This window comes from Thermomyces lanuginosus (genome assembly GCF_041956635.1).
Source record: "Thermomyces lanuginosus strain ATCC 200065 unplaced genomic scaffold VTN49scaffold_32, whole genome shotgun sequence".
NCBI lineage: Eukaryota > Fungi > Ascomycota > Eurotiomycetes > Eurotiales > Trichocomaceae > Thermomyces > Thermomyces lanuginosus.
This window is the reverse complement of record NW_027192366.1, coordinates 31,817-45,930: the sequence shown is the minus strand read 5'-3', so window position 1 is coordinate 45,930 and position 14,114 is coordinate 31,817. Positions and strand designations below refer to the sequence as shown.

Genomic DNA, 14,114 nt, shown 5'->3' with positions numbered 1-14,114 from the left:
TTTCTTCAATGTTTTTGTCAACATGTCACGTTATCAGGGTTGCCAGTCCAATCCGATCTTTCATACTTGGTACGACTTCGTTCTTTAGCTCGGCGTACATCTTCTGGGCACGCATTGATGCCCACTAGTTGTTTGATTAGACCAACTATGAATAGAACTCTTACTAGTCCTTAACCATTCTTCTTGGCCGAGTTCGCTCTTTTCCGACTAAAGTTTCGACCTTGAGACCTGTCAACTACTCGTATTATGTATTCAATTGAAAGTTAGCAAATCACGTGCTTATGTTTAGATAATCATTACTTAGCCCAAAGAGGGAAAGCGGTGCCACGAGACGCGTCCAACGCGTTAGCCGTCAACGCCGATCACGACGCTCCCTCCATAGCCCAAGGCGCCGTTCAACTTCGCACATGAATCCCATCCCTTCATCGGCCAATTGAGGGATTCTGGGTGATTGGTAGTATTTGATTCATTCCATACCTCACCCCGTTCTTTCCGCTATGGCCAAAGGGAGCGGCGCCTCATCTTCACCGGTCGCAGCGACTCCCTCCAAATCCCAACAGGGTCTCAAAAGCTCATCTTCGAGCACGCAGAATATGAAGAATCAGAGATCCATTCTGGGGTTTTTCCAAAAAGTCTCGCCATCTACCCAGGCGAGCGCACCGTCAAAGAAGACAGAGCCGGACTCGTCTCCTCTGCAGCGCATCTCCGAGTCCAAAATCTCCAAAAAACCGGCGGAACCGGCGCAAACTCCCACGCCGGGACCAAGTAGCGACGTGATCGAACCGGAGGATGAGGTACCAGTGAGTTCAAAGGTTTGATTTGTCTTCTACGCTGCACTCATGAGCGATTGTTAACTAATGAGTAGTCTACGTCTTGGAAAGACGAGCCTTCTGTCACACCGACACGAAGGGTTAGTCGATCTGCTTGATTTTTCTATGCTACACTTCTAATATTGTTGTAGGCGAGGAAACCCGTGAATTACGTAGAGTCGGACAGCGAAGGCGAAGACGATGATGACGAAATCTTCAATCCAGCCCGTAGGCGGGCGGCAAAGCGCCGAAGGGCGCAGGAGGAGGACAGCGACGATGAGTTTCAGGCCGACGTGACTGCACAGGATTCTGATGATGGTATGCCATAACGTGGGTTTTCCGAATCCCTGGCAAGTTGCTGATTTTCCGCCAGACATGGACGACTTCATTGTTCCAGATGACTCCGATGAGGAAGTCAGGCCAACGAAGAAACGAAAGAAGTCGTCAACAAAACCTGTCTCACGCAAAACTTCGGCAGATGAGCCTGCCTCACCGGTTGACGATGATGTTGATCTAGAGATTCCTGATGGCACGTCCGCGGGGACCGCTCAGAAGTGGACATACGATCCAAACAATACGGAACCGCGGAAAGAGCGAGAGCCACCGGTCAAGTCCAGCTCTCCGAAGCGCAAAGAGAGGCCTCATGAGACGGAGCCCGAGGAACGCTACCCGTGGCTGGTCAACATCAAGGATATGGATGGGCACCCTCCAGACCATCCAGACTACGATCCGCGCACCATCTATATCCCCCCACTGGCTTGGTCCAAGTTCTCACCATTCGAGAAACAATACTGGGAGATCAAGCAGAAGTTCTGGGATACCATTGTCTTCTTCAAGAAAGGCAAATTCTACGAGTTGTACGAAAATGATGCTACAATTGGCCACCAATTGTTTGATCTCAAGCTCACCGACCGAGTCAACATGCGCATGGTCGGTGTGCCCGAGTCGAGCTTGGACTACTGGGCAAACCAGTTCGTAGCCAAAGGATACAAAATTGCACGAGTGGACCAGTCCGAATCTGCCCTCGGGAAGGAAATGCGAGAGCGGGACGTCAAGAAGGGCGGGAAGATGATCAAGGAGGAAAAGGTGATCAAGCGGGAGTTGTCCTGTGTTTTAACGTCAGGAACTCTCGTCGACGGGGCTATGCTCCAAGACGACATGTCGGTTTACTGTGTTGCCATCAAGGAAGTGATACTCGATGGCAACCCGGCATTTGGCATCGCCTTTGTCGATACCGCGACCGGGCAGTTTTTCCTGACCGAGTTTGTTGATGACGCCGATTTCACAAAGTTTGAAACATTCGTCGCCCAGACCCGTCCTCAGGAGCTGTTGCTGGAGAAGGGAGCGGTCAGCCAAAGGGTGCTCCGCATTCTGAGGAACAACACCAGCCCAACCACAACTTGGAACTACTTGAAGCCGGAGAAAGAGTTCTGGGAGGCTGACATCACAGTCAGAGAGCTGGATGCCAGTGACTACTTTGTGGCCGAAGACAAGGACAACATTGAAGCCTGGCCGCAGGTGCTGAAGGAAGCCCGCAGTAAAGAGCTTGTTATGTCGGCCTTCGGTGCCCTGCTGCAGTACCTCAGAGTGCTCAAGCTGGACCGAGATTTAGTCACAATTGGAAACTTTTCGTGGTACGACCCCATCCGCAAAGCGACCAGTCTGGTGCTGGATGGCCAGACCCTGATCAACCTGGAGGTGTTTGCCAATTCCTTCGATGGTGGCGCAGATGGGACACTATTCCAGCTGCTCAATCGATGCGTCACACCGTTTGGTAAGCGAATGTTCAAACAGTGGGTCTGTCATCCGCTGGTCGATATCCAAAAGATCAATGCTCGACTCGATGCAGTTGATGCTCTCAACGCGGATCCCAGTGTGCGTGATCAGTTTGCGTCGCAGCTGACCAAAATGCCCGATTTGGAGCGACTGATTTCTCGTGTCCATGCGGGCCGCTGCCGCGCCCAGGACTTCGTACGTGTCCTGGAAGGTTTTGAACAGATCGAATACACCATGGATCTGATCAAAGACGTTGGATCTGGCGAAGGCCTGATCGGGAATCTCGTGTCATCCATGCCAAATATGAAGGGGGCTCTGGAATACTGGAAGACCGCCTTTGATCGAGCCAAAGCCAAAGAGGACGGCATCCTCGTGCCGGAGCCCGGTATCGAGGAGGATTTTGACACGTCGCAGGAGCGAATTGCGCAAATTCACCGTGAACTGGATGCATTGTTGAAGAGGACACGGCGCGAGCTCGGGTCTACAGCGATTTGCTACCGTGACAATGGCAAAGAAATCTATCAGATGGAAGTGCCGATTAAGATCAAGAACATCCCAAAGAACTGGGATCAAATGTCAGCCACGAAGCAGGTGAAACGATACTATTTCCCCGAACTGCGGACTCTGATCCGCCAGCTTCAGGAGGCCCAAGAGCGGCATAGTCAAATCGTGAAGGAAGTCGCAGGTCGATTCTACGCTCGATTTGACGAAAACTACGACATGTGGCTGCGTGCAGTGCGGATTGTCGCACAGCTGGACTGCCTGATTAGTTTGGCCAAGGCATCGTCGTCGCTTGGGCAGCCGAGTTGCCGACCGGAGTTTGTTGACGACGAGCGAAGCGTGCTCGAATTTCGCGAGTTGCGCCATCCGTGCATGATCCAGCACGTGGCGGATTTCATTCCGAACGACGTGGAGCTCGGCGGCGAGCGGCCCAACATCAATCTCCTTACCGGCGCGAACGCGGCGGGTAAATCGACCGTGTTGCGAATGGTGAGCACAACACGCGACTTCCCTTAGCTTTGAGTCTATCTAACGTTGTCTAGACCTGTGTGGCCGTCATAATGGCGCAGATTGGCTGCTACCTCCCTTGCGAGTCTGCTCGCATGACGCCAGTGGACCGAATCATGTCCCGGCTGGGTGCAAACGATAACATATTTGCCGCGCAATCTACATTCTTCGTGGAGCTATCGGAAACGAAGAAGATCCTGTCTGAAGCCACTCCCCGGTCACTTGTCATCCTGGACGAGCTCGGTCGCGGGACCAGCTCGTACGACGGCGTTGCTGTCGCGCAAGCCGTACTGCACCACATCGCAACGCACATTGGTGCGCTCGGGTTCTTCGCAACTCACTACCACTCCCTGGCCGCGGAGTTCGAGAACCACCCGGAGATCGCGCCGAAGAGGATGCGGATCCACGTCGACGACAACGAGCGACGGATTACGTTTTTGTACAAGCTCGAGGATGGCGTAGCGGAGGGTAGCTTCGGGATGCACTGCGCAGCAATGTGCGGAATCCCAGAAAAAGTGATCAACAACGCTGAGGATGCCGCGAAGCAATGGGAGCACACGAGCCGGCTGACTGAAAGCCTGGAGCGGCGAAAGCGCGCCGCAAACGGCGACGGCAAAAGCGGACTGATTGGTCTTGGCTGGTGGAGTGATGTAGCCTGGATGCTCCGGGAGGACGACGAGAGTCACGGCCAGGTAACCGAACTGGGACTGGAGGTGTTGTGCAGGGCTATTGAGAAGATGTGATTTTTATGTAACTGGTTTCGGGCTATTCACGGGATCTGTTTGTTTTGTATTACTGTTTAATAGGACTCGATAGACTAGACGAGTCAATTGATTGATTGAGATTTCCTGAAATCGTACTCTTCCACTCTGCCTGCTGCTCAATAGTACATGCCAACCCCGAGGCTTATGAAACAACCGACGAATATAAAACCCACGGCAAGGAAAGCAAGTTGCACAGAACGCCTGATCAAAGATCAGAATCCGAGTCAAAGCTCAGCAGAGGTCTGTCAGCGACATCCGTTCACCTGGAGGCTGTCTAATCCACCGAGCTCCACCACACCCTGGTGACTGAAGGAAACAATCAATATATCACTTGAATTCATTGAGAAGAATAATTTCATAGTTACCCTGCCATACCCCTAGCACTTCCCCCAAGCTTGCACCAGTCCTTTTGGCAAAGATTCTAGTCTAGTTCGCCATCAGCGGATGCGATCCACGCTGTCAGCGCCACCATCCTCCCGACGCCAGAGGGATTCAAATGGCTTCAGAAGCGAATGAGAATTTGTAATATTGCACATTGTGCGTTCGTTCCTTCACAGTCCTTGGTTACATCTCAAGTGTAGAGTGCTCAATCGGAATGTCGAACGAAGAAGCCGCTCCGGGAAACAGAGAGATCTAAGTGAATTCCTGTTCGCAATTTGGATGAATGTTAGTTAGTTTTTTTTTTTTTTTTTTTTTTTTTTTTTGTTTTTTTGGTGTGTGTGTGAGTGAGATATATACATTACAGTACATACATGGCATCATGGATCACACATCATCGCTTCGCATTCTCTTGGATTTTATTATACACTGACTCCCAGACCTCCGGGTAAAACTGCGGCGTGCCCTTGGCGGTCTTGCTCTTCTCCGTAGTGTAGAATTCGGTCAATGTGCCACCACGCCACCAGGGCAGCTTGGCCGGCGCAGTATTCCGGAAGGACACGGGGCGTAGGAAGGATCTCGAGGGCACGAGATTGGACAGTTGGACTTCTGAGATCCGTGGAATGGTCGTGGCCTTGAGGGTGCCAATATGCAGAGTCGCAGTCGGCGGCAAGTCTCGGGCATACTTGAGTGCTTCCTCGCGCGATTTGCGGGCAAAGACAGGGAGGTAGAGGTAGATGTTTGTCACAAAGGGTGCGGCGGTGTATGCGACGAAGAGCATCGGAAGAGTGCCTCCGACGACAACTATTTAAAGATTAATACTTTCGGCCTCGTTTATGAGCATAGATAACCTACTAGCCGGAGCAAGCCAGCTTGGAAATTCATCTGCAAAGAATGCCGGCGCAACCACAACCGTAGACACTCCAAAGATGAATATCGTCGTGAGGCGAAGCATTCCCAGGAAAACTGTCTTTCCCGTGCCGCCGTGATATATCAGAATCTTCTCCGGTGGCCCTATATCAAAAAATTAGCATGCAGCCATGATCATCGGGGGCTGGTTTGTGATTCCAACCCTTTCGAATCACCGTCTTCGCATGGCTGGCGGCTGCTGCGCTTGTCTGGCGAGGAGGAGCAGTCTTTGGCGCAGTTTGCGGTATCCGCGACGGAACGAATTTCTCCTTTACAGGGCGAGAGCCTTGGCCCGAGGTTTTGAAGCGAATGAAGCTTCTACTGGTTAGAACTCTGGGAATTTGATGCGGTGCTAGAGGCCGCGAATATAATTGACATAATAGGATGGGCCGCATTTCAGGAACTTGTATAAGACCAATTGACCCTTTTTCTCGAATGCTGTGACACTTCCTCTAACAGACACGGCCTCCAGGGCACTCGATCATTGGCGTCGATCCGCAAGAGCTCTCACATGGAGTTGACAAAGCGGAGTCTTGGCATTATTGATAAGATTGCAATTGATGCCTCAGGCATTCAGGGTCCTGTCAATCGGATCCTGAAGGTTTACGACGACAGGGACAATATCGGCCAGGGTCCTTGGGCCAATGCTGCAATACAGGCTCCGCGAAACTGTAGTCCGATGGGACGCAGTTAGTCTACTATGATGAGAACGTTAAACGGCCTTTGCCGCTGTCATTGCCTCGTGTTGCTTCTCGCATACCTGGCTGTCCTCATCCCAACCTCCGCCTACAAGCCCATCTCCGATGACACCCTGCGGAAACTACCTCGTCCTGGCGACGACTTTGACATCCACCATGGCAAGCTTCTTTCCCCCATTCTTCGAACACGCGTTCCCGGTACGCCGGGCTCGGCCGCGGTCTTGAACCATTTCAACGAGTTCTTCCGCACGACGCTACCGGACTGGACCATCGAGTTTCAAAACTCGACCTCGACAACGCCGGCGACGGGCGACGAGCAGATTCCGTTTGTTAACTTTATCGCGTCGCGCGACCCGCCATGGGCACCGAAGGGTGACGTCGGGCGTCTCACGCTCGTCGCGCACTACGACAGTAAGCGCGAGCCGGAGGGCTTCATCGGCGCCATTGACAGCGCGGCACCGTGTGCGATGATCATGCACGCCGTGCGCAGCATTGATGCGGCGCTGACACGCAAGTGGGCCGATATGGAGGCTAGAGGAACTACCGATGACGATCTGGACGGATACACGGGCATCCAGGTGCTTTTCCTCGATGGCGAGGAGGCGTTTGTAAAGTGGAGCGCGACAGATTCGCTCTACGGAGCGCGCTCGCTATCGGAAACTTGGGCGCAGGCGCCCAATCCGCCACTTTCCACCTTCAAGACCCGCTTATCCTCCATTACGCTCTTTGTTTTACTCGACTTGCTAGGCGCGAAAGATCCGTCTATTGGGTCCTACTTTCCAACGACACATTGGGCGTATCAAAACATGGCAAAGCTTGAACAACGTTTACGCGACAACGGGCTATTCAAGTCCTCCCCTGGTGCAGAGCGATGGTTTGTTCACAGTGACCTATCCGAAAGGGACGTAGGTGGCTATGGCGGCATTCAGGACGACCATATCCCTTTCTTACATCGCGGAGTCGAGATCTTGCACATTATCGACACTCCTGGTATGACTAGCTTTCCAAAAGTATGGCATACATTGGATGACGATGGCGAGCATCTGGATCTTCCTACGGTTGAAGACTGGAGTATGCTCGTGACTGCCTTCGTCGCGGAGTGGATGGAATTAGAAGGCTACTTTGACGAAAGCACCTCACCGAAAAAGAACGGGGCGAAGAGTGTACGAGTACCTAGCTGGAAAACGGAACTGTAAATCAAATGTGATCTATCACATCACATGATTCCAATTTAAATTAAATACATGGACCGGCGTGAGGACTAGACCGATTAATGGGCCGAATAGTTGGATTGCTTTTAGAACAAACTGCCCACTGCGAAACCAGTCAACCAGGGCAAACCCCATGATGGATTCAGCACTGCTCTGACAACCCCCGATCCAGGACAGGTTCCGTCAATTCCCCAAGCCAAACCCCAGGTCAATGCCCCGGCAATAAACTTCCAGTCAATATCAGCAACAGTCCCTGTCGGCAGATCCCACTTATCTGCAAGGGTGGGTTTGGCGGCGGATCGGCCCGGCTGCAGACGCAAGTAACTAACCAGGGCCGGCCCGATACCGAAGAGGATAATCAGCGCCAGCGATGGGTCAAACCGAGACAAATCCCTAGGGAAGGCAAAGAACCGGAGCTCCTTCAGCGGGTACACCATCCCAGAGAAGAGCAGGCCAAACCCAAACTGCACTCCGGAAAAATAGGCCGAGAGCCATTGTTGTTTTTTCAACGACGAAGGCTCCCGTGATGGTGTCAGCAGTCGGGGAAGCAGGATAAACTCTGTGACTAGCGAGAGCGCTGTGATGGTGCTCATGAATGCGAACTCTTCGGTTGTTGGATAGACCGGTGTCCAGCAGGGTTGTCCGCCTTCACATGCCGGAACAGGATCATGTCCAGTTATCCTTGGAACGATGTTGGCCGTTACCAGAGCGGCTGGGAAGAAAATGGCCGTTGCGATAAATGACCGCGGGGATAGTCGAGATAGACCGCAGATCATGTGTCCTGAAGTGCATCCTCGACCGACCTATGAATCGAAATGTCAGTTTGACCCGCAACATTATTTCTCTGCCAAGTTGAATATCGTCACACCTTTGTTCCCCATCCAATCATCGCGCCCACAGCGAGTGTCGAGAGAAATGACGTCCATGACAGCGAGCCCGAAGTCAGCCGGTCATAGTTGGGCAGTAGAGAGGGCTTAATGAGCGCGAGCAACGCTGGACTCGTTACCAAACCAGCAACGAGCGGTACAGCCTTCTCAGTCAAGCTGGGCCGGAAGCAGCAGTTGCGCAAGGCAGAAGAGATGCCAAGGATAGATCCATTGTGCAAGAGAAGACCGAATGAGCCGCTGAAGAGCAGCAGAGCTCCCAGCGTGGTATGGACCGGCGTGAACATTCCTATGATCTGGAAGGGCGGTCCCTTACAATGCTAGCCGGATTTTTTAAAGACATTGTTACTACCTGGCAAAATGACTACAGCTGCTGATATACGGCCCTCGGGGACCTTCCAAGTGTTTGCATTGATGGGAAAAAGTCCGAGAATTCGGCCATCACCCACAAGTGGTCTGACGGCCCTAACCCTAATGGCCGAACCGAGGAACTCTTGACGTTTTGACACTCGCCATGATCATGACCATCCGAAGATGGATGCTTACAACTCTTCGGTCGACCAATGGCGAACATTTCGTTTGACTGGTGCCATAATCCCGACAAAATATCACGTTATTCTGCGTCCAGCCAGCAGATCAAGGACAGCAATGTAGTCCACGCAATTCGGCATGCGATGATTCATCCACGGATTCGACCGGGGTTCGACCGTTGGAAACTTGTGGGGAACTCGGGATCCATTCAATCGGGAATCCTGCATAGGTCCAGAAGAAGAAATGGTCAAGAAAAGATGGTCCCCGAAGAACGAAGGCCGAGACTGAGTCACGTGAAAACTTTGCCTTAGGTAAGCATAGAATTATTCTAACCGTATTTGGTTAGTAGATCGTACTTTCTCCTGGACCGTGGAGCGAGGGGAGTGACCGCGTGGCTGTGGGGTAGCTAGCTGGATTAGTTAGGTTATTAAGGTTAATAACCTTAATAAGAGTTGCTTGTTCGAGTCGTGATGTAGGCTACATGCTTTCATTGCATTTTTAAATACGAGTGCAGGGTTTTCCGGAACGAAGTGATGATAGGAGAATGGATCACGAAGCTTGACTGTTAACACGGAACATAGAAAGAGCGATTATGGAGAGTAAGACTGCCAGTCATACTCCGCGGATGGCCAGTATGCGATGCCCCTTTAATATGTTCAACAAGCAATAGTCTGAGCTGGGGATGAATATTTTTCCTTTGTAAAGCACGGAGTACAAGTACCGAGTAGTCTGTTCTCCGTACCATGTACTATACGCGGATAAATTGAGACCGCGTACGGAGTACGAGTACGGTGTGCAGTTCTAGTTGACGGTCAACAACGAATGATTCACTCATGATCGAGGAAGGAGAAACCGTTCAGGATCGTCAAGCCTCTTAAGCTCTCTATCTACGGGCTCTGAAGTACAATGAATACACATTGAGGGGAACAGACAGAAACAAAGAACAGCGACGGAGGAGGGCGCGGCGGAATGAAGACAGGAAAGAAAAGCGAGCCATTAGAGTGCGATGAAACAAAGGAGAGCTGCGGGAGATGTGACGATACGATACGGTCTCGTATTAAAATCGAACTGCGGACGGAGTACAGTGTTGTTGAACACGGGTAATACGAATGTGCACCCACATGATCCTAGAGTTTGTGTTCGTCCTTGCCAAGCCCCCAAACCCCTGGCGATCCCACCCTTTACCACTAGAGGCATGGAGAGATGACGATCGCGATCCAGAAATTTTGGCTCAATTCCTGGAGAAAGCGCCCACGTGTAGATCCTAGCATGTGTCCAAACAATGTAGCGGTGTATGCACGAAGTACATGGGTATCAGCACACGATTGAATGGTGGCCATACGATGGACAGTACAGCCCTAACCAGTCATGCCATGGTCCGGATGCCATCGGCTTCCATAAACTCCTGTGCGTTGGTGTTGGAGGCTGCCAAGACGGAAGCTTAGTACACAGTGCAACAGCTGAATACAACATCGGTAGGGTTACAGCCCCGTGCGCACCGTGAGAGGATTCATAACCCCCCGAACAGCAGCTCTCGCTTCGATTTCGAGGAGATCATCCGGCTTCGCGCACCGCCGTCATGGGAAATCAACCCAGCACTCCGATCCAGACCTGTCTCTCGACTGCCGTCGGGGGAGATGGCTCCCTTGTCGCGTTCTCCAATGAGCCCCTCTACCAGGCCAAGGACGTCAAGCCATACAATCTGAACGTCCCGGTAGCGCCGGTCGCAATAACATACCCCAGAACCGTGGAGCAGGTCTCAGAGATTGTGAAATGTGCGGCAGATGGCGGCTACAAAGTGCAGGCCAGAGGCGGCGGGCATAGCTATGCAAATCATGGTAGGCTAGCCAAAATGCAGTCCAATTGGCACATCAAGTCGCTGATAAGGATTACAGCACTCGGAGGCGGTGACAATAACACCATCGTAGTCGATATGAAGAATTTTCAACAATTCTCGTACGATCCGGAGACGCAGCGGGCCAAGCTCGGCGCAGGACATCGACTTGGTGACGTTGACGACAAGCTCCACAAAGCGGGCCGTGCCATGTCCCATGGAACCTGCCCTCAGGTCGGTCTGAGCGGTCATGCAACCATCGGGGGACTCGGCCCGACCTCCCGTCTCTGGGGATCGGCGCTGGACCATGTCGAGGAGGTGCAAGTTGTGCTTGCCAACTCCAGTGTTGTCACAGCATCCTGGACGGAGAACCCAGACCTGTTCTTCGCCATTAAGGGCGCAGGTGCCAGTTTTGGTGTCGTGACAGAATTCACCGTCCGCACGCAGCCTGAACCCAGTGAAGCTGTGCAGTACCAGTATATCTTCGACTTCGGCGACACGAGTTCTCGTGCAGAGCTGTTCAAAGCCTGGCAGAAGTTCATCTCCGATCCCAAGCTGCCTCGGGAGATGGCCAGCCAGATCATTCTTAGCGAACATTCTGTGACGGTATTCGGGACGTACTTTGGTTCGAAGAAAGACTTTGAAGCCCTCCAGATCGAGACGGCGTTCCCTAGCAATCAGGGCAGGAATGTCACGGTGCTGAATGACTGGTTGGCGGTGGCTGCGGCGTGGGCCCAACAGTCCAGCATTGATCTCACCGGTGACATCCCAGCTAACTTCTATTCCAAGTCGATGCCGTTCCGAGAGAATAATCTCCCTTCAGGCGAACTGATCGACAAAATTTTCCACTATCTCGACAATACCCCCAAGGGTACACCGTTGTGGTTCATCATCTGCGACCTGGAGGGTGGCAAGATCAACGACGTCCCTGTCGACAAGACGGCCTACTCACACCGGGATGCCCTGTACTGGATGCAATCGTACGCCATCAATCTGCTTGGGCCCGTGTCGGAAACAACATACAAGTTCCTCAATGGACTCAACGATCTCATCGCTGAGGGTCTATCCCTGTCCATACAGAGCGCCTATCCGGGCTATGTTGACCCCCAGCTCCCGAATCCGCAAGAGTCCTACTGGGGAGAGAATCTGCCACGGCTAAAGCAGATCAAGGCCAAATATGATCCGCAGGATGTCTTCCACAATCCACACAGCGTACCTTTGCCAGATGCTCAGGCTGCTTGAGCGCTGAAGAGGGGATTTCTCGCTTTAACCTATGCCATGTATTATATAGTATAGTACGTAATAATATAAGACGCGTGTAACGAACTAGAGATCTCGGTGGCCAACGTGCGACGCATTCATATTCCTACCAAGCCGTTCGTCGACCGATTGACCAGATCGACGCAGAAAAGTACGAAACTTCTTGTTTCGGATTAGTGCGATATCCGTATTATGTCATCTAAGGCGGTGGCAGAAAACTCTCTCCAGAATGGTCACGATCCCTTCCGACGAGCCGCCGAAAACTCGATTCGCGCTGACAAGAGCGAAATTATTACCCTTGAAATCAATCATACAATCTCGCAACGTCCTTGATGCTCTGAGCAGAAGCCGGATTGTGGTGGCGCTTCTGCTTTCTCTTTTATTCATTTTTCGGAATCTTTTTGCCAGAGTGCCCTTTTAATAGGTAGTGCTGTGGAGTTTTTTGATTGATTTCGCCAAAGAAAAATATCCTCTACAATGGATCACACCCGCGATCCGTGCCCATGGTGTGTTTCTATCGTTTGAATGCTCGCGGATTCGATGATATTGACCTGGCTGTGTTTTATAGGGTTGCCCTGTCTGATTTCGGAGGCGCCTTTTGCATGGGTGTACGTTCATCTGGAGCTTTTAACGTTATTTTTTTTTTTTTTTTTTCGTTCTCTAATCCTCTTCTCCGATATAGGCCATCGGTGGTGCAGTATGGCATGGCGTCAAAGGATTCCGAAACAGCCCCTATGGTGAACGCAGGATAGGTGCCATTACAGCCATTAAGGCTCGCGCTCCGGTTTTGGGCGGTAACTTTGGCGTTTGGGGTGGAATGTTCTCGACATACGATTGCGCGATCAAGGGGATTCGGAAGAAGGAGGATCCATATAATGCCAGTACGTTGATGGCTCAAATTGATCTGATCTCACCTCTGGGTGGTTGTCTGACAAGGGCTCGTTGCAGTCATGGCCGGTTTCCTGACTGGTGGTTCCCTTGCGATTCGAGGAGGCTTCAAGGCTGCGCGGAACTCGGCCATCATGTGCGGTATCTTCCTGGCTGTGATTGAAGGCGTTGGTATCGGTTTCCAGCGCATGATGGCGGATAACACCAAACTCGAAGTATGTTCATATGCCCCGTTCAATGTGCTCTCTCCCGGCTGACTTTTCCCTCTTCAACAGCTTCCTCCGCCGCCGCCGACGGAAAAGGCCGTTGCGTAGACGATCCACGATTCTCGCGCCGTCTTCTCGGGTTCCCAGCATCATCCTGTACAGCTTATGTATCATATACATTCTGTTTTGTTTGTTTCGGTGTTCGGTATGGGGTCATAAATTTTAAAGAGGGCATGGCGAGGTGATCTATTTTCGATACATGGATTTTTCCATATTGGGCATACACATCCGATTTCCACTCTTCCAAAAAGTCCGGTGCTGGTGTGATGGGTTTGCACCAACGTCCGAGAATGTATTCGGATAGTAATTAGTGCTCTTCAGGCGCATTGCTGTTTGAGTCGAGCGAGGTAACATCACGCGTCATGGTATGGACTTTACTGGCTATGATAATTCATGAGTTGCTGGTGATTGTCAGTGGTCTTTGGTACAATTGAGAAGCGTCCCCTATTCGGGTCTGCAACTGGCTCCATATCACTTCTCGCGAGCGCAAGGCTGCAAACCTCCCTTTCAATCAATGATGAAGGTCTCCCAAGCAGTTTGTACCAAACTGTTGATCATGACTAATTGATTAGTTTACACTGCTGGGCGTAGTCATTTCGAGGCCTGGAACCGGGCCAAGTAGATCGAAGTAAAAGATAGCATGTAGCCCTCAAGTAAAGCCAGCACAAACTTTGCGGGGAACATTCTTTCTTTCCAATTCCTGGACTCATCACCAGTAAACGGCACCTTTTCATTCCGAACTTGCCCTGTGCGCAGCCATGACTCCGGAAAATGCCCCCGCAGGTGTGGATGCCGTTCCACTTGGAGGCCGACCACGGCTTATCTTCAATCAATAGTAGATATCGTGCGTTTCTAGTCAAGCGCATCCGGATCTGGATTAACGCTGCTAAGGGCGAGG

General features: G+C 51.8%; 6 protein-coding genes across 6 annotated transcripts; 4 read left to right on the top strand and 2 right to left on the bottom strand.

Annotated features, from left to right (window-relative positions):
- Positions 1-497: 497 nt before the first annotated feature.
- On the top strand, positions 498-4,336 carry VTN49DRAFT_4766 (uncharacterized protein; the record flags this gene model as incomplete). The annotated part of the gene is made up of 5 exons (XM_069412748.1): positions 498-812; positions 866-910; positions 962-1,127; positions 1,183-3,575; positions 3,629-4,336. 5 exons carry the CDS (start codon positions 498-500, stop codon positions 4,334-4,336), a joined length of 3,627 nt encoding a protein of 1,208 aa, XP_069266685.1.
- A 793-nt stretch (positions 4,337-5,129) lies between these two features.
- On the bottom strand, positions 5,130-6,039 carry VTN49DRAFT_4765 (uncharacterized protein; the record flags this gene model as incomplete). Its single annotated transcript, XM_069412747.1, has 3 exons — positions 5,130-5,539; positions 5,591-5,749; positions 5,808-6,039. 3 exons carry the CDS (start codon positions 6,037-6,039, stop codon positions 5,130-5,132), a joined length of 801 nt encoding a protein of 266 aa, XP_069266684.1.
- A 305-nt stretch (positions 6,040-6,344) lies between these two features.
- On the top strand, positions 6,345-7,538 carry VTN49DRAFT_4764 (uncharacterized protein; the record flags this gene model as incomplete). The annotated part of the gene is made up of 1 exon (XM_069412746.1): positions 6,345-7,538. One exon carries the CDS (start codon positions 6,345-6,347, stop codon positions 7,536-7,538), a length of 1,194 nt encoding a protein of 397 aa, XP_069266683.1.
- Positions 7,539-7,639: 101 nt separating this feature from the next.
- Positions 7,640-8,724, bottom strand: VTN49DRAFT_4763 (uncharacterized protein; the record flags this gene model as incomplete). The annotated part of the gene is made up of 2 exons (XM_069412745.1): positions 7,640-8,356; positions 8,422-8,724. The coding sequence occupies 2 exons, from the start codon at positions 8,722-8,724 to the stop codon at positions 7,640-7,642; spliced, it is 1,020 nt and encodes a 339-aa protein (XP_069266682.1).
- A 1,823-nt stretch (positions 8,725-10,547) lies between these two features.
- VTN49DRAFT_4762 (uncharacterized protein) lies at positions 10,548-12,044 on the top strand (the record flags this gene model as incomplete). The annotated part of the gene is made up of 2 exons (XM_069412744.1): positions 10,548-10,806; positions 10,864-12,044. The coding sequence occupies 2 exons, from the start codon at positions 10,548-10,550 to the stop codon at positions 12,042-12,044; spliced, it is 1,440 nt and encodes a 479-aa protein (XP_069266681.1).
- A 495-nt stretch (positions 12,045-12,539) lies between these two features.
- VTN49DRAFT_4761 (uncharacterized protein) lies at positions 12,540-13,264 on the top strand (the record flags this gene model as incomplete). The annotated part of the gene is made up of 5 exons (XM_069412743.1): positions 12,540-12,568; positions 12,631-12,670; positions 12,745-12,943; positions 13,011-13,165; positions 13,226-13,264. The coding sequence occupies 5 exons, from the start codon at positions 12,540-12,542 to the stop codon at positions 13,262-13,264; spliced, it is 462 nt and encodes a 153-aa protein (XP_069266680.1).
- Between the last annotated feature and the right edge of the window lie 850 nt (positions 13,265-14,114).